This window comes from Gadus macrocephalus, chromosome 1, assembly GCF_031168955.1.
Source record: "Gadus macrocephalus chromosome 1, ASM3116895v1".
Lineage (NCBI taxonomy): Eukaryota > Metazoa > Chordata > Actinopteri > Gadiformes > Gadidae > Gadus > Gadus macrocephalus.
This window is the reverse complement of record NC_082382.1, coordinates 6,703,619-6,722,729: the sequence shown is the minus strand read 5'-3', so window position 1 is coordinate 6,722,729 and position 19,111 is coordinate 6,703,619. Positions and strand designations below refer to the sequence as shown.

General features: G+C 46.7%; 1 protein-coding gene across 1 annotated transcript; it reads right to left on the bottom strand.

Annotated features, from left to right (window-relative positions):
* Positions 1-594: 594 nt before the first annotated feature.
* Positions 595-18,723, bottom strand: myt1b (myelin transcription factor 1b). Its single transcript, XM_060055236.1, is given in 18 exon segments — positions 595-5,902; positions 6,221-6,364; positions 7,534-7,637; positions 8,055-8,146; positions 8,340-8,564; positions 10,043-10,126; positions 10,807-10,869; positions 12,158-12,226; positions 12,566-12,628; positions 12,771-12,925; positions 14,450-14,716; positions 18,065-18,180; positions 18,183-18,248; positions 18,365-18,481; positions 18,484-18,510; positions 18,513-18,554; positions 18,557-18,576; positions 18,704-18,723. Coding segments are annotated over 18 exon segments (1,818 nt in total). The 3' UTR covers positions 595-5,758.
* Between the last annotated feature and the right edge of the window lie 388 nt (positions 18,724-19,111).

The window sequence follows — 19,111 nt, the reverse complement described above, 5'->3', positions numbered from 1 at the left end:
CATATGGTTATTATATTGTTATAATTTATATCATGTTATCATTATTATATCTTTCATGTTTTTTTAATTGAATAAACATAAACTATGGTTGTCTTGTCAACTACAGTAGGCCAATATCAAATGAAAGGAAAAAATAGGTGTTTAACTCTACATGACGGGGCTCCTGTCTCACCTTGTGTATAGCCTTAGAAGCAGCAGCCGAAGCTTGTGCAGCTCATTCAGCAGAACACTCGCCCCTAAAGGTCAAAGTTGTCAGTGTCAATTTCTGCCGATCTGGAGAAACGACCGGGGATGCATTTCATGATGCATGTTGCATGTGTGACCTTTTGTGTGTTTTGAGTACAGCAAGCATTGGGATGAAGCATTGTCCAGCAGATGTCAGTGTTTTAACCCCGCATAAATAGAACACAAATTGGTAGGTTATTGTTCTGCTTTGCTATCAGACCTCCATGGACGTTAAAGCTCCCCTCTTGCTCAGAGCATTACTAAAGAGATGTCATGAATACATCAATACGTCCATGTACACACACACACACACACACACACACATGCAGGTATGCATGCAAATACACTCAGGTAAATAGAAGAGGCAAGTGAGAGTCACAATTCTTTATTCGTTTATTTTTTTCATAGAGAACATTTAAAAGGGTTCATACCTCCACAAGAACTGACATCACTTCTCTGGTTTATAACACTGACACATGAACAGGGGAACATGTACACAAGTATACAAACACACAGTCACAAAATTGGCCAATCTACAGCGGTTTATTTCCCAAAGAGATCGACAAAACAAGGAACCAAAAGGATCGCAGCCAAGACCTGCCCGCTTTACAAAATGGTGCATTAGCAAAGGAATGGCTTTCTACAAAAGTAACAAAAATCACCATACAATCTATCTTTGTGGAAGTGCTTGTAATGTTGGAAGTTTTGTTAATTATTCAAAAAGATATCAATATCAATGCCTAGAAAAGCACCCAGTAAAAATATCTCATCTCTGTAAAAATGTGGTAGCAGGGCAAGCCTTGGCTGGGGAAGTTTCACTGTAAGTCACAAACTCTATTTAGTATTTTAGTTTTACATTTTCCACTCGTCTTCATTACAACAACAATAACACTGTTTCTTCTTAATACAAATATGTACAGAGACTTTCAGTTGTTTCAAAATAATGCCCTGCACTACTGATGCATTATCTAGGATGACAATGTACTGCTTTTACAGAAACTGTCCATGCAGCTTTAATACCTGAATTGACAGCATCAGATCACAGTTTCTTCACCTCACATGTTTTGTATGCCTCTGTAAATGAACAGTTGTGTCACCATGGCGATATCCATACCCACCACCTGCACATACAGTGAAAGACACATTTGTGTTTGTTTGTTCGTTTTTGTTTCTTGTTAAACAGTAACCTGACCTTCACCGAAATAACTGATAAAGAGATTCAGATCCCAATTGAATATTTGTAAGTGGGACTGGAAACAGGTCTGTGTAAACATATATTTTCTTGAAATGAATGATGTGAGAAAGGCACACATGATCAGAACACACAGATCAACGAACACAGGTGATCTATGGGTGGGGTGTTGGTACATGGGGGGCTTTTGGTTGACTTCAGCTTGATGAAAAGGGCCACTTAAACGGACCTTTCTGCCTGCTCAGTGTTTGTGGATTTTTAGTTTCTCTGTTCCGTGCGCGTGGTTATTCTGCTTGTGTCTAGTTTGTGTTCTAAATTAAAACTAATCTGAAACCAGATTAGAGCAGAAGGGGGCTCCTTTCTCTAAAGATCGAACGGTATTTTGGTCAGGCTTGTTTTCCCGGATGCTGTCTTGAGTTTTATTCCCGCTTAAGGGGAGTCTTGGGAAACAAGACTAACCGGTTTTGGTTCATACTTTTCTTTGTTACAAAAAATATCTTCTATTACCCAGTACATTTAAGTAAAGAGAATTGTGCGTGGGCGCAAAATATAACCATCGATAACGTTTACCCTCCTTAAGGGCCATTTGAGGAAAGGTTCTGCGTTTCATGTAGTACTACTGGCATACCTCATTAGATAACCGATCAAGTCATTTAGAAGGGGTCATGCCATATCAAATAAGTTAGGAAAATATTCAGTCTTAATACCCAAATGTAGTATGGTTATGAATCTCAAGACATGAAGAATAAGCTACTTGGTTAATCAAATGCATAAAATAACACATCCACCCCGTGGAAAGGTTAGAGTAGAAGCGAGGGAGGGCAGGGTATAAAAGTCATGAAAAGCTTTGACATTCCTTCGAGTGACAGATACATATTTATGCACTAAACGCCTCCTCCCTAACCTCAGCGAGGGAGATGGAGCGGCCCGCTGAATCAATCTCCACTCCCACACTCATCTCATCTCACACACTCGCTGCCTACGCCGCTGTAGTGCCTCTGGCCTGAGCCGACGAGCTGACCCTCATGGCTGCACTCTGCTCTGCTGAGTAGCGGCGCTCTCTCCGCTCACCTGAGAACCAAACACTGTCTTCTAACAATCTATTTTGGTGGGCTCAGTCAGAGTGGCTTGTTTGAAAGAGATGGTATCACTCTCCTCATCACACAACCCCAAGCTTTGTCAAACACTGGTTCAATCCTGAATCACACCACTGATTCAGAACCCTTCCAGCATCTGGCCAAATGTTGGATTTTGTTATTGGATGTTTTTTTTTTACATCAAAGGGATCACACGGTGTATCTCTCGCTAACACAGCCTCTGGTGGGGTGAATGTACTGACGTGTGCTAGTGGCAATGATCTACATGTATTCCTACAAGGTAAAACTCCACATGCTGGCATTTTCAATGGTTATTGAGGAAGTGCACAAGGTAGTTTGATTCTACATTGGCTAATAAAAAGCACATTTACAACATGCCTTTTGAGTCTAACAGGTTATTCTAGAGTACAGCACAGTAGCTCGCAACACACAGAGACCAAGGGGTCCAGCATTTCTTTTTTCTCTTTTCTTTTTTTTGTTTGCATTTGTTAAGGTTCTACATGGGCGAGTATCACAGAGAGCAGGCCTTACCATAACAATACAACAGCTGCACAACATAGCTGTACAGTTTGTGCAGAACATTATTCAGAGGCATCACCTTTTACTTGTACATGAAGTCACATGACACTTAGGAACAAAAGGGGCTTGAAACGGCCTGCATTTTGTCAACCATTTTTCAAATAGGGCAGCACAACATACAGTACAAGTTTTCATCGAGTACTACACAGCATCCATAGAAGAAGTGAAAAGAAAAAAAACAATGACGACTGAAGTTTAGTAAATGAACTGTTTCGCCTCTTTACGCCTATCGCCTTGGACAATCAACAGAATAGCGGGGCGGTTTCTGAATGATATCAAATGGACGGTTATTCATCACTAATACGTTTATAATCAACTGTAACCAGAACATTCTTGCATCCCTCTCAGACAGCTAGTGAACCTCTGATAAGCGAATACAAGAAGTAAGAGCAAGTCAACAATTACACTGGAAAAATATAGGTATGTTTATATTCATATATATAGCATCTTTAAGGTCTATTTATACAGAATGTATATATAGCGTACGTATGGCCATCTTGGCAGAGAAATAAAGGCATCTGAAACAATCACTCTGATGCCACGGCCCCTGGCCAGACACTGCGGTACATTGCAGAGCAACAGTGCGTTACACTGCGTTACATCGCAGAGTAACAGTGCGTTACACTGTGGTACACTGTAGAGTAACAGTGCGTTACACTGCGTTACATCGCAGAATATGAGTAATCAGGAAAGAAAGTGAGGGTTTATTAGTGGCACTTCGTGCATCAAAAAATTAAAATCTAGAGTAAGGCTACAAAGGTGTATATGCTTATCCGATATAAATTTGTCAAAAGGAGGCCATCTTGTCCTTGAGGGTTGGATATGTCAGTGTTTCTGTGTGTTTTAGACCAATACATCCAACCTAAACCCATTGCTGGAAAATAGCCCAATAAATGTACCATTTGGTTGAAAAATAATTAAAATAAAATAAAAAAAGAAACATTAAACAGAAACAGATATAATTCATCAAAAGGCATTACTATGGTACATGACAGGTTTGGGTGAACCAGTGCTGGTTTGCTACAAAGCGCTTGGGAGAGGTAACATTTGATTTATGCTGATTTTCTCTTTATTTTATTGGTCTGATTTCACCTGACGAAAGCAAACACAAGATGGCTGACACACAGAAACCAGATACCAAAAGAACGACAATTGCTATTGTTGGTTATTTTGCTTCTTTTTTTAAACCCCTAAGGGGTACTGCTGGTATGTCTATGTAAGCCTAAGTAATCAAACGCTTTTTGTATTGATTTTTCTCTTTATTTAAATATTAGCTGTGGATGTTTTTAAGTTTAAGAATACTCAGACTTAGCCATCACAACACGCACATAAATAACAAAATAGATGTACTACCGTATCACAGTCAAATTGTTTCATATTAAATAAATAATAAATACATACTTCCTTTTTCAGCAGGCTGTTTAGAATGTACCAGTAACATAATGAGCAAAATGGGGAAAAATCGATATCAACAAAAAGGAAAACTTTTTCTTAGAAAATTATCAAAACTTTGTTGGATATAAAATATTAGCAATTAAAAATGCTTTCAAAAAGTATTTAAAACTAAATAAGTGTGGTTGGTTATCTATATAGATTTTAAAATATTCCGAAATCACTTTGACTATCTTAATCATTAGAGATGCATTGTTTTTTTTAAACAAAACAACATTAATAAATAGCTTAATTCAAATAAATAAACATTGATAAAACGTAAATGGCAATAAATTACAATTTAAAAGTTCACAAATTTAAATAATCAATATATTACAATAATTATTGTACCACAAAACTAGTCATTGAAATGAAGTGCATTTTCTATGTTGATAAATATTCTTGATATGACTAACTGGTTGACATGTGAACAATATTACCTCTATCATGTCTAGTTGTTGTTTAAAATGGGTCCAACCTGAACTGTTACAGTAGAGCAGAGCACTGTCAGCCCTCCTGAAGTCACTTCTCCTTTTCCAGTCAGCTTTGCACTGTTGATGTCTTGCCACAGCAACAACATAAAGTTCAGCGTTTGGCTTTTGATATTGCTCAGTTGTGCGCTCATTGATAGATAGCAGAGCCTTCAAGCCTCTCCAGCTCATTAACTCCCAAAGGGAAACCTTGAATGTTCTAGAAGGAAAGCGAGAAGAGGTCTACCTGTAGCACTCTTCAGCTCATCAGCTCTCCTGTCCCCTGGCCAGGAGGACTTATTAACTAATCACCTTCAAAAGACCTCCATTCAAAAAAAACAATAAGGACACAAAACAGCTCAACATACAGCAAATTAAAATCTGCCAAATATCTCGTACCGTTATTCCCCATTTCATCCACTCTGACCCAAATGTTTTGGTTCCTCTCTCCTTCTCCAATCCCAGCAGCAGCACCGGTGTGGGTTTTGGTCCTCGTTGCTCTTCTTGTCGTTGAGATCTTCGCTAGACAGAGCGCTCCCTGGGTTAACTTTGAAGTTGCCATTTAGTTAGAAAACCTGAATGCCCTTCGTTGTTTTTTTTTTTTAAATTAAGTATTTTAAATTCCTGTTATAATATATGAGCGGCCTCTGGACGTCCTCCTCCTCCTCCTTCTCATCCTGACGTCCTGCTCCTTGGGTGTCATCTCCCCCCCCCCCCCCCCCCCCCCCCTCCCAGCTCTGTGCTCCACACACAGCCTAGACCGGTCACACCTTGATGCCCTTCACAGCCTTGTTGATGGTCTCCAGTAGGGCCTTGTTCTCCGGGCTCTGGAAGCAGTCCTTGTTGGTGTACATGTCGGTCAGCGTGCTGACGTAGCGCTCAAAGTTCTGCTCTGTGATTGGCTCCTGCTGCAAGTGGAGGAACATGGAAACCTATTATCAACTGAGAGCAAGGGTTCGGCAAGATGGATGCAACCGGTAGCCGGTTATTGGGCTGGATTTGGCGCTTTCAGGGGGCTTCAAGAGTGTTCATGCGTTCAATGAATGTGTCTGTGTGCGTGTGTATACATGTGTGCATGTGTGTGTGTGTGTGTGTTTGGTCTTTGTGTGTGTGCGTGTGTGTGTGTGTGTGTGTGTGTGTGTGTGTGTGTGTGTGTGTGTGTGTGTGTGTGTGTGTGTGTGTGTGTGTGTGTGCGCGTGTGTGTGTGTGTGTGTGCGTGTGCTTACCATGTGTGGCAGCCGTATGTTGGTGAGGCTGCGGATGAGGGCGTGGCTGAGCCCCGACAGCTCCATGAAGAGGGCCTCGTTCTGCTCCTCCATCACCTTGTTCTCCTGCTCGATGCTCTTCAGGTTCTTCTCCATGGAAGAGATCTGCTGGACCCCCCCCATACACACCGTCAGGGCCGAGCTCACACTCAGAGGGCTGTGTGTGTGTGTGTGTGTGTGTGTGTGTGTGTGTGTGTGTGTGTGTGTGTGTGTGTGTGTGTGTGTGTGTGTGTGTGTGTGTGTGTGTGTGTGTGTGTGTGTGTGTGTGTGTGTGTGTGTGCGCGTGTGTGTGCGTGTGTGTGCGTGTGTGTGTGTGTGTGTGTGTGTGTGTGTGTGTGTGTGTGTGTGTGTGTGTGTGTGTGTGTTTATCTGAGTAAAACAGAACCCAGTGCTGAAAGTAAAAGCCAGTTGGAGTAAGGGTGATGGATACAAAGAAGTTCTTCTTCCATGTTTATATGGGGGAGGCTAAATGCACATGTTTTAAATACTGAGAACATATTTAAAGAGGTGCATAAGAGCAGAAAGTTGCTCTTCATTCCACATGCATGGTGTAGAAGCTGACCTCCTCCTCGAGCACCTTAAACACCGGGCTTGTGTCGGGCTTGTGTCATTTCCTTATTCTACCATAACTAAATCATTTATTAATAGGAGGTGTTTACTTACAAGCACTTGGTTATAAACCAAACATGAACATGGTAATGAACTATAAGGAGGAGCAGAGTGGTTTAGATAAGGACAAATCTAGTGAAAGTATAACTGTACTTTCCCTTGGATCTTCACTTGTGGCATAGAAGGAGTGAAACCCTCCTGTCTGCAAGTTGACCAGCCTCTATCTCAGTGTGGATATAGAGGTAAACCCACCTGGGTCAGCCTCACCTCAGTGTGGATGGTGAGGTTAACCCACCTGGGTCACTTCAGTGTGAGTAGAGAGGTTAACCCACCAGCCTCACTTCAGTGTGGGTAGAGAGGTTAACCCACCAGCCTCACTTCAGCGTGGATAGAGAGGTTAACCCATCAGCCTCGTCTCAGGGCGGGTAGAGAGGTTAACCCACCAGCCTCACCTCAGTGTGGGTAGAGAGGTTAACCCATCAGCCTCACCTCAGTGTGGGTAGAGAGGTTAACCCATCAGCCTCACCTCAGTGTGGGTAGAGAGGTTAACCCATCAGCCTCACCTCAGTGTGGGTAGAGAGGTTAACCCATCAGCCTCACCTCAGGGCGGGTAGAGAGGTAAACCCACCAGCTTCATCTCAGGTCGGGTAGAGAGGTTAACCCACCTGTGTCTGCAGGTTCTCCATGTCCGCCTCCATCTCGGTGTTGGACTCGTTGAGGTCGTTGATCTCCTTGTTGAGCTGCTGGATGTCCTCATCGTTGTCCAGAACTAGGAGGGGCGGAAGAGAAGGGTCACCCTACAGGATACTACGCAAGATAATACGACGCACTAGGATGTAATGTAATAGAATGGAGTGAAACATAACAGTCTAATGTAATATAACATAATATGAGGTTTTATCGTAGAATATAGCCTAACATAATATCATCAATATAATGTAATACAATATAATGTCATATAATGTAGTATTGCATAATATAATGTAATATCTTTTAATGTGTGCTTAATGTCATTATATGTAAGATAACTGAGTTAAGGTCATGTTATTCAATATAATATGGAATCTAATGCAATGTAACAATGTAAAACAATAGAATATAATATTATGTAATATCATATAAGGTAACACAATAAGAGCCTAACATGATGTAAGGGCAGCTAATGTACTTGTGATTGTGATGTTACCGTCAGCAGGTCTGAACTTGGCATTAAGGTAGTCTTCCGGAGAGAACTTGGCTTTCTTCTTGGCAAACGAGGCCCTGGGGCAACCTGAGAGGCTGAGGAGCAGAGCAGTCCTTAGGAACCATGAGGCTACGGGGCCCTTACAGCGAGGGGCCAACGTGGCGCCAGGTGACAGTCCAGAGCAGCACAGTGGCTATCCATACAACACGAGCCTGGTGCTCCCGTGGCCACCGGGTCCCGGTACCTCTGTCTCTGACCGGAGCGGTCCAGCCCTCAGGGGGGACGTACCTGCGGTGGGTGAGGAAGCTCCCGTTGGCGTGTCCCGAGCCGTCGCAGCCCGGCGTGGGGCAGGTGGGGCCCTCGGTCTTGAAGGCCTTCCAGTTGAAGGGGGCCCCGTTCAGGACGCCCTCCTTCTGGCGCCGCGCGGCCAGCGGGCAGCCGTAGGCGCTGCGGTGCGTGGCGTACTTCCCGCTGATGTGGCCCAGGCTGTCACAGCCTGGCACAGGGCACCGGCTGAGGGGAGGAAGAGGGAGGGAGAGGGTTAGAGAGGGGGGCTCCAGGGAGGGGAGAGGGTGGAGGTGAGGAGGAGGAGGAGGAGGAAGAGGAGGAGGGGAGGAGGGGAGGAGGAGAGGAGAAGGAGGAGGAGAGGAGGAGGAGGAGGCGGTGAGGAGGAGGAGGAGGAGGAGGAGGAGAGGGGGAGGAGGAGGAGGAGGAGGAGGTAGAGGAGGAGGAGGAGGAGGAGGAGGAAGAGGGGGAGGAGGAGGAGGAGGAGAGGGGGAGGAGAAGGAGGAGGAGGAGGTAGAGGAGGAGGAGGAGGAGGAGGAGGAGGAAGAGGGGGAGGAGGAGGAGAGGAGGAGGAGGAGGAGGAGAGGAGGAGGAGGAGGAGGGGGAGGGGGAGGATGGGGTGGAGGAGGAAGAGGAGGAGGAGGAGGAGGAGGACGGGGAGGAGGAGGAGGAGGAGGAGAGGAGGAGGAGGGGAGGAGGAGGAGGAGGAGGAGGAGAGGAGGAGGAGGGGAGGAGGAGGAGGAGGAGGAGGAGGAGGAGGAGAAGGAGGAGAGGAGGGGGAGGAGGAGGAGGAGGAGGAGAGGAGGAGGAGGAGGAGGAGGAGGAGAAGGAGGAGAGGAGGGGGAGGAGGAGGAGGAGGAGGAGAGGAGGAGAGGAGGAGGAAAGGAGGAGGAGGAGGAGGAGGGGAGGAGGAGGAGGAGGAGAGGAGGAGGAGGAGAGGAGGGGGAGGAGGAGGAGGAGGAGGAGAGGAGGAGAGGAGGAGGAGGAGGAGGGGAGGAGGAGGAGGAGGAGAGGAGGAGGAGGAGGAGGAGGAGGAGGAGAGGAGGGGGAGGAGGAGGAGGAGGAGGAGGAGGAGGAGGAGGAGGAGGTGGAGGAGAGGAGGGGGAGGAGGAGGAGGAGGAGGAGGAGGAGGAGGAGGAGGAGGTGGAGGAGGTGGAGATCCAATGGTGCAAATGGTTAAATGAACACTATTTAAACATATTACAGGAGAACCTACTGAGAAGATGCATGACATAGATAAGTATAAGGTCCTTCTAGTTAAGCATTTCATACTGTAGCTTTCATAGTTTCATGAGAATTACAATAATGCAACAATGCTACTGACACATAACAAGGTTTTCTCTGAAACCCATGTTAAACCACATCAATGACACACAAGCTGTTAACCAAGCTGTTATCAAGACAGAAGAAGACACAATGCTTGTGCATTAAATGGTGCAAATACAAGATGTAGCACATATATGTCTGATGTATTGGCAATCTAAGATGCATTACTCTGCCATGAACTGAGGTCAATGGAGTCAGCATGTAGAGAGTGTATCATCCCATGAACAGGTGACTTATTGAGGGATTCGGTCACCACTGGTTCTATCGATGACTCATGAATGACTGTCCCTGTTGGTTTTATTGATTGCACTTTGATCTTTTTACTTGTCCCATTAGTTGTACTAAAAGCTGGCATTATGGCTTTTCTGAGCGGTACGAACTTTAAGAGCTCGGAGTCCTCCTGGTTGTCCTTGGTAGGAGATGTTTTAATTCCACTTTTCTTGGCACGCGGGCACCCAGACAGACTGAAAACAGAGAGTATGGAGTTGATAACATAGGGCGGGAAAAGATCTTCAACAAGATGTCACCTGACCCCGCCGTTCCAAAGTACCAACGTTGGACATGACTTTATATCTTATACACATAAAGATAAAAACACTATAGGGAAGTAAGCTTTTCAAAGAGTTCCAGAAGAGGTAAGAGGTAATACCAATTAGCTGTTAAAACTCCAGTAGGAGTTAAATCTAGTTGAATGGCAATTAGCACAAAACTGCCAAATATGTCCAGAAACTATGTAATAGAAAGGTTCAAAAATAGTGTGTTTGTGTGGCCCCCGTCTAATGCCGACATGACCTGTCTCTAGACTTCTCTAGCCTTGTGTGTATATGTATGCACTGTGTGAGCTCAGTATATCAGTATTATTATTGTTTTTTTCAAATATAGTCTGTGTGTGTGTGCGTGCGTGTACGTGTGCTTGTGCGTGTGTGTGTGTGTGTGCGTGCGGGTTTGTGTGTGTGTGTGTGTCTGTGCGTGCGTGCGTGTGTGTATATGTGTGTGTTTGTGTGTGCATGTGGATGTGTGTGTGTGCGTGTGTGTACGTGAGTGTGTGTGTGTGTGTGTGTGTGTGTGTGTGTGTGTGTGTGTGTGTGTGTGTGTGTGTGTGTGTGTGTGTGTGTATGTGTGTGTATGTGTGTGTGTGTGTTACCTTCTATGAGAGGAGTAGTTTCCGGTGATATGACCTGATCCATCACATCCAGGTGTTGGACATCTGGGGTCAAGAGGTTATACTTTAGAGAGTAAGCAACCAGTATGGTTTATAGAAGGCTTGTAGCTTCATCTTCAACACTAATTAACAATTATTCGCCAAAGGCGAAGTGAATAGTATTACAGTACACTATTCATGGAGCCTGAGGTGACACTCCAAAAATAAGCAAGATAACACTTTTTCCCGGGATTTAATTGTTTTTATTAGCGGTTTATTTGTTTTTATTAGCGTTTTTATTATTACCGCCACGCAATATCCCGAGTTCGAGATCTCAATCATGGGATGTTGCCCAATATCCTGAGATAGTAAACCAATCAAATTGCACCATCTTAGGAGGTTCAGGTGTAGCATATACTAATGAATGATATTATGCGGGCGTTATAAATTATCCAAACATGTCCCATCTTTCTCTCAGAGTTCCTCTCTCCTGATTCTGTTGCCGCCATCGAAGCAAAAATGTTGCGATGGAAAGTATGGCTACAATTGTAAAAGGTAACAATACAATTGATAAGTATTCAATAAGAATACATTGGAGGGGCGCGATAGAGAGCAGGAAACCGTGACGGACACAGCAGCACAGAGGGCAGCATCGCCACGTCAGTGAGTCAGTGAGGAGCAGAGTCAGTGAGGAGCAGAGTCAGTGAGGAGCAGAGTCAGTGAGGGGCAGAGTCAGTGAGGAGCAGAGTCAGTGAGGAGCAGAGTCAGTGAGGAGCAGAGTCAGTGAGGAGTCAGTGAGGAGCAGAGTCAGTGAGGAGCAGAGTCAGTGAGGAGCAGAGTCAGTGAGGAGCAGAGTCAGTGAGGAGCAGAGTCAGTGAGGAGCAGAGTCAGTGAGGAGTCAGTGAGGAGCAGAGTCAGTGAGGAGCAGAGTCAGTGAGGGGCAGAGTCAGTGAGGAGCAGAGTCAGTGAGGAGCAGAGTCAGTGAGGAGTCAGTGAGGAGCAGAGTCAGTGAGGAGCAGAGTCAGTGAGGGGCAGAGTCAGTGAGGGGCAGAGTCAGTGAGGAGCAGAGTCAGTGAGGAGCAGAGTCAGTGAGGAGTCAGTGAGGAGCAGAGTCAGTGAGGAGCAGAGTCAGTGAGGAGCAGAGTCAGTGAGGAGCAGAGTCAGTGAGGAGTCAGTGAGGAGCAGAGTCAGTGAGGAGCAGAGTCAGTGAGGGGCAGAGTCAGTGAGGGGCAGAGTCAGTGAGGGGCAGAGTCAGTGAGGGGCAGAGTCAGTGAGGGGCAGAGTCAGTGTGTTACGAGAGCACATGAAAGGGGCAGGTGCAGGAAAGGGCAAGTCAAGTTAAAGGAAGACATACTTGAGCTCAGCAGTGTGGGCCGCCATGAGGGAGCGAAGGCTCTTATCAGCGAGAGGACACCCAGATAGACTGAAGGAGAGGGGAGGTACAGAAGCCCAAGATGAAAGTAAAGAGAAAAAGAGGGCGCCGGTGCAAGAGGATAGAGAAAAATAAGAGAGAGAGAGAGAGAGAGAGAGAGAGAGAGAGTGAGAGGGTGGGAAAAAAGGAGTCGTGAGTGAAGGAAAATCAAGAATGCAAGGCATACCAAGGTCACTGAGGAAGAGCAAAACTGCAGGCAAAGGCCTTAAATTACTGATGCATATCAAAGTCATTTATCGACCTCGCTTCCTGTTGCCCATGTTATGTTATTGCCTCTGGGGACTCAGGACCAAATAAAAAGCCCTGAGACAGATGTGGGCGTGGGTCTACCTGCGATGGGACGCGTAGTTCCCTGTGATGTGACCACTGCCATCGCAGCCAGGTGTGGGGCACCTGGAGGGGGCAAAGAAATGAGTGGCGGAGACAAGGAGGGAAGGGAAGGAAGAGAGAAAGGACGGGTAAGATTGAGTGTCCAAGAGTAACTCGATCTTAGCCGGTCCGAGTGTTAATCGGCCTCCCGTCGGGCTTCACTTACAAGAGCAAGTCTTTCTTGGCGTCCTTGGCTGGGAACTTGACCTTGTAGTTTGGGCTGGTGACCTCTCCCGGGTACTTCCTGTCCTCATGACCCTCTTGCAGCATGTCACAGTCCTCCTGGTCGGACGACGCAAATGACTGACCGGTGTGCTCGATCTGAAAATAAAACCCATCACAAATAGTCATTGGACTGCATATGCTGCTTTGACCTCTGGGGCCACTCTGATTCCCTGCATTAACACCTGTACACAAACAATTAGCAGAGAAGGGGCGATGCGCATGAGCAGGGAACGAACCAGCAACTCTCAGTCCGGCCATACCTCCGGTACCACAGCTGCCCTCCTGATAGGACCTCTGCATGGGTGCGTGGGTGGGTGTGTGTGTGTGTGTGTGTGTGTGTGTGTGTGTGTGTGTGTGTGTGTGTGTGTGTGGTGTGTGTGTGTGTGTGGTGTGTGTGTGTGTGTGTGTGTGTGTAATTGTGTATGGTTCTTTGAATAACGTGTAAAGTGCTGTTTGTGTGGCTTGGGTTTATTTTTAAATCATGTTTTGGTTCAGAGAATACTTTTTCATTACCTTGTTGTTTACTAAATGCAGCCTCTGCATTTCTAAGTAAAATGAACAATACACAATTATTCTTTCCTTTTCTATTTCTCTTCTGCATTACTCTTTGTAGACAAGTGCTGCTTCCAAACCCGGCGAGTGGACTCATCAAAAATTAACATTCATGGCCCTTTGTGTTTCTTTTGAAAAGTTCAAAGGAGTGAGAAATTTGCATATGCGCCAAAGCCGGGATGGTGCAATATACCTGACACGCACTCTGATGTGCACATGGCACGTTTAACAGAACAATACACCTCCCAGTAAAGAGAGCAGGGCTCCCACTCTCCCCTGAATTAATGATGAAAACACAACTCAAATAATTCTGAAGCGTGTTGCAAAAAGTTTGAGGAAAATAAAGAAAAAACAACCTCAAACAAGCACATTCCAGCCCAGAGGAAGCTGTTTGTCTCCTGATAGGTTTTGAGAAAGCACACTTTGTAATGAACCCCTGCCCTAAGTGTCCCTGTCCCCCAACAGACAGACAGACAGACAGACAGTGTACTGCCCTAAGTGTCCCTGTCCCCCAACAGACAGACAGACAGACAGTGTACTGCCCTAAGTGTCCCTGTCCCCCAACAGACAGACAGACAGTGTACTGCCCTCAGTGTCCCTGTCCCAGACAGACAGACAGACAGTGTACTGCCCTCAGTGTCCCCCCACAGACAGACAGACAGACAGTGTACTGCCCTAAGTGTCCCTGTCCCAGACAGACAGACAGCACAGTGTACTGCCCTCAGTGTCCCTGTCCCAGACAGACAGACAGACAGACAGACAGACAGTGTACTGCCCTCAGTGTCCCTGTCCCAGACAGACAGACAGACAGACAGACAGACAGACAGACAGACAGACAGACAGACAGACAGACAGACAGACAGACAGACAGACAGACAGACAGACAGACAGACAGTGTACTGCCCTCAGTGTCCCCCCACAGACAGACAGACAGACAGTGTACTGCCCTCAGTGTCCCTGTCCCCGACAGACAGACAGACAGACAGACAGTGTACTGCCCTCAGTGTCCCCCCACAGACAGACAGACAGACAGACAGACAGACAGACAGTGTCTCTCTGCTCCCTGACCTCGTCCATGTCCTCCTCCCGTTGGCGGTTGGGCTTGGTGTAGTCCAGAGGTCCCTCCCACTCCTCCTGCTTGTAGGCGTGGCCATGGTGCGGCGACGTCATCCCGCTGCCGTCGCCGTGGGGATGGGGGGAAGAGGAGGACGCACTCGAGGAGGGGCCCGGGGAGCCGACCCCGGGGCTGGCCCCTGACAGGCTGCCCTCCCGCTTGATGGCCTTCTTCATGCTCAGGTCCAGGGTGCCGTTCTCGTCCACCTCGATGGCCGTCTCCTGGAGCGAGAGGGGTAAGAGGGGGTTCAGCCACACTGCACAGAGCCATCAGGTCTCCATTCAGGGGGCCATAGGGAGTGGAGCCTGCAGCAGGCACTGACACAGAAGACACTGTCAATCTGAAATAATACCGGACACCAGACATTATCTACTGTAAGAAGCAATGTCCCAGGACGATGAGCCAATAGTAGTAGACGCTATGAGACGCATGTATAATGACAACGGTTCCTGTCGTTCTGTATGCTATAACTACCCTCTTGAGGGTAGTTGTGTTGCATTGTGGTGCATATATATGTGTTTAAATATGGTCGATAGGGTTTACGTGTGGTCCATAGTGTTTAAATGTGGGTGATAGTGTTTAAATGTGGGCGATAGTGTTTACATGTGGTCGATAGGGTTTACATGTGGTCCATAGTGTTTAAATATGGTCGATAGTGTTTAAATGTGGTCGATAGTGTTTACATGTGGTCGATATTGTTTAAATGTGATCGATAGTGTTTAAATATGGTCGATAGTGTTTAAATGTTCTTTTCCCTCACTCTCCACCTCATCCCTAACTCTCCACCTCAAGCTGGTGTGTAGTGAGCGTTCTGGCACCGATTGGCTGCCGTGCATCACCCAAGTGGGTGCTACATATTGGTGGTGGTTAGTGAGGTCCCCCCTTCACTTTAGGCGTCTTTGAGTGTTATTAATTATTATTATTCTTCATGTTTAACCTCTGTTTTCCTTTTATTCCTAGTCTGTTTTACATAGTTTTGAATGATGACTATATGCTCTGTAAGGTGACCTTGGGTGTCTTGAAAGGCGCCTCTAAATTAAATGTATTATTATTATTATTATATACTCTATAGAAAAATGTGTTACTTTGTGACGTTATGCAACTCTAAAGTTAGAAATCAAAAAGTATATTTAACCTTGTAAACATTGGTTATAGTGGCTACATCTTCCTTTAATGCTTTCCTTGACAAAATATATTTGTTTGCTAGTTTAGTGCCTATGATAGGGTGCTACACACTCTTAGAAAGGCACATGAAAGAAGCCGCAGCAGTCTATATTGACCCAACCAGGCCTCTTTGTGATCACAGCACACAGGCAAGAATCAGCTTGATGAGGGCCTTCCTTTGCAAAACATGTTGGTAATAAACTTCTATGTCCGATAGCCAAGAAGTCCAATCTAGTGTACCACCGGCCCGATGTGTGAATGGATGTAGAGCAAGGAGCGAGGAACAGCAGTATTCAAATCAAAATGGCGTTCTTATGTGATGAGAGAAAAAAAAAGGCTGAAACGGTGGAAGTGAGAACTGGGAACAGATCCCAGGAAAACGTCCCCCCCTCTGGTTGATTAGCCCAGTGTTTTAATATGTAATGTGATGTTTGATGTTGATTTCTAAATGAGCTCTGACATGTTGATGTTCTGCTAAGCCCGGGCGTGGATTCGCCCTGTGGATCAACATGCTGCCAGATATATCCAGCTTTGCCTCTTTTATATTCTCTTAAAATTGTGTCAGGAAATCGAAAGAATTATAAAAGCAGTCAGTCTCCCTCTCTCTCTCTCTTGCACTCTGTGAGGCAAAAAGGCTTTTAAAAATCACAATGTGGGGTAAGCTGTGCTTCAATTACTCCTCCTGTGCACACAGAGGGAAAATAAAAGAGAGAGAGGGAGAGAGGCAAAGTGAGAGGCAAAGAGAGAGAGTGAGAGAGAGAGAGAGAGAGAGAGAGAGAGAGAGAGAGAGAGGAGAGAGAGAGAGAGGAGAGAGAAGGGAGAGAGAGAGAGAGAGAGAGAGAGAGAGAGAGAGAGAGAGAGAGAGAGAGAGGGATAGAGAGAAAGGTTGTTACAGAGACAAGCATATTAAAACAGTGAAACATAGAAAGTAACAGGAAAATGTTGAGAGACAGCTTAAGAGAGAGGGAGGAGCGAAAGAGAGAGTGGACGAGAGGGAGGGGGGGGAGGGAGGGAGAGGGAGAGGGTGAGGTTGATTTCCGTCCAACAAATAATGGCAGGAAGGCTAACTGGAGTAAAAAGTAGTCCAGGGGAAATGGCGGTTGGCCAAATTCAATAACAAAACACAGCAAGCGTGAGGGACGAGAAGATGAAGAAGGGAGTGTGAGAGGTGATGCAACCGTGCCTCAACACCAATGTGTCCCTTATGATGTATTCAGACAGAGGGCTGGTGGGAGAGAGGGCACAGGTAGAAAACAAAATATCTGTCTTTTATTTAGGCTCACAAACCCTGGTCCTTCGCTCTCTCTGTCTTTGTCTCTCTGTCCCTCTCTCTCTCTACTCTCTCTGCTCTCTCTCTCTCTCTCTCTCTCTCTCTCTCTCTTCTCGTCTCTCTCTTCTACTCTCTCTGCTCTCTCTCTCTCTCTGTCTCTGTCTATCTTCTTCTCTACTTATCTCTCTCTCTCTGTCTCTGTCTCTCTCCCGCTCTACTTATCTCTCTCTCTGTCTCTCTCTCTCTCTCTCTCTCTCTCTCCCTCTCTCTCTCTCTCTCTCTCTCTCTCTCTTCTCTCTCTCTCTCTCTCTCTCTCTCTCTCTCTCTCTCTCTCTCTCTCCCTCTCTCTCTTTCACTCTCCTCTAATCTCCCTCAGTTTGGCTTCCAAGGTTCAATCTGCAATACAATCAGTTAATACAATCTCTATTTCCGCAAGCACTTGGGGAAGAGGAATGGTTGTTGCTATATTGACAGAACAGTTGAAGTGACAAAAAGGCTGCAGTATTTTTTGCAATAAATATATCTTCAGCTGCATGACTTCATTACAGTTTTAATAGTCCTCCCTCTTTCCACAAATGTGTCGTTTGCCTGATGCCTCCACCTGGAAGGATCTCTGGACGATGAGGCCCGATGTTTAAGTGTTTGGATGTGAATGTCTTTTAATGTGGTCGTCTAAACGTCAAGATTCATTTTGGAATAAATAACCTCAGATGTTCATGTCTTAGGGGGGCCCGTGGGTACCTTGTTAAACCAGGGCCCCTGGGTACCTTGGTAACCAGATCAACGTGTGGGGCCCCTGGGTACCTTGCTAACCAGATCAACGTGTGGGGGCCCTGGTACCTTGGTAACCAGATCAACATGTGGGGGCCCTGGGTACCTTGTTAACCAGATCAACGTGTGGGGGCCCTGGGTACCTTGCTAACCAGATCAACGTGTGGGGCCCCTGGGTACCTTGTTAACCAGATCAACGTGTGGGGGCCTGGGTACCTTGTTAACCAGATCAACGTGTGGGGGGCCCTGGGTACCTTGCTAACCAGATCAACGTGTGGGGCCCCTGGGTACCTTGTTAACCAGATCAACGTGTGGGGGCCCTGGGTACCTTGCTAACCAGATCAACGTGTGGGGCCCTGGGTACCTTGGTGTCGGGCTTGGTGCTGAGGTTCTCTGGCTTCTCCCAGCAGCGCGTGGACAGGTTGAGGATGGCGGTGGCGGCCATGTGCGCCGCCTCGGCGTCGTGGGCGTAGTCGTAGGCTGGGCCCCCTTGCCGTAACCATGGAGACAGAGGCTGGGGGACAGGGACTTGGGGACGGAGGGCTTGGCTGTGGGGGGGCAAACACAACCCTAGCTTTAGGGCCGTCCGTACTCCACCCAGCGGCTTACAGCAGCACAGAACGCGGAAAGGAGACCTGACAACGACGGATCCCCGGGGACTCACCCCTGAAGGCGCGCGGTGAGGTGTCGCTGGTGGGCATCTTTGGTGCGAGCATGCGCTTCCCGAACACCTGGACGTCGAAGCTTGCATAATCGAAGGACACCTTGGAGTACTTCTCAGCTCCTTGGCCAGGTTGGCGCGCGGCGTGGTGGACGACATGTGGGACGGTAGGCCCCGTACTGGGGCAGCTCAGCTGCTTCACGAAGCACATGGGCCTGGAGGAGGGGTGAAGGGATGCACAGGAGAAGAGTTGAGTGGTATAAACTAAATAGACTGCATTTACACCGCACTTTTCTAGCCAGTGGCCACTCAAAGCCCTTAACAATATTGCCAAACATTCACCCGACTGCGGAGTCAACCATGCAGGACTACTGCCAGCTCGTCAGGAGCAGTTAGAGTGAGAGGTCTAGCTCAGGGACATTTTGACACTCTCGGTGGAGCAACCTTCGGTTTACAAGTCAAACCACGGCTTGTGAGCCGCCCTGCAACCCAACAAGCAGACAAGAGCCGATGAGAGTAGGGTAGAGAGAAGAGAGGAGGGTAGAGCAGAGTAATATTTAGTAGAATAAAGCACTAGAGTAGAGTAGCATAGATAGGGGTGGGGTAGCATGTCGCTCTCTACCACCGCGTGGTAATGGCTGAACTCTACTCTACTCTGCGTTTTTGGTTTTCCATTGGAAAAAAGTTGTCCATATTACCTGGTACATGGTACTCTTTTGGTATCACCTCTATCAGGTGCTAAGCGAGCTG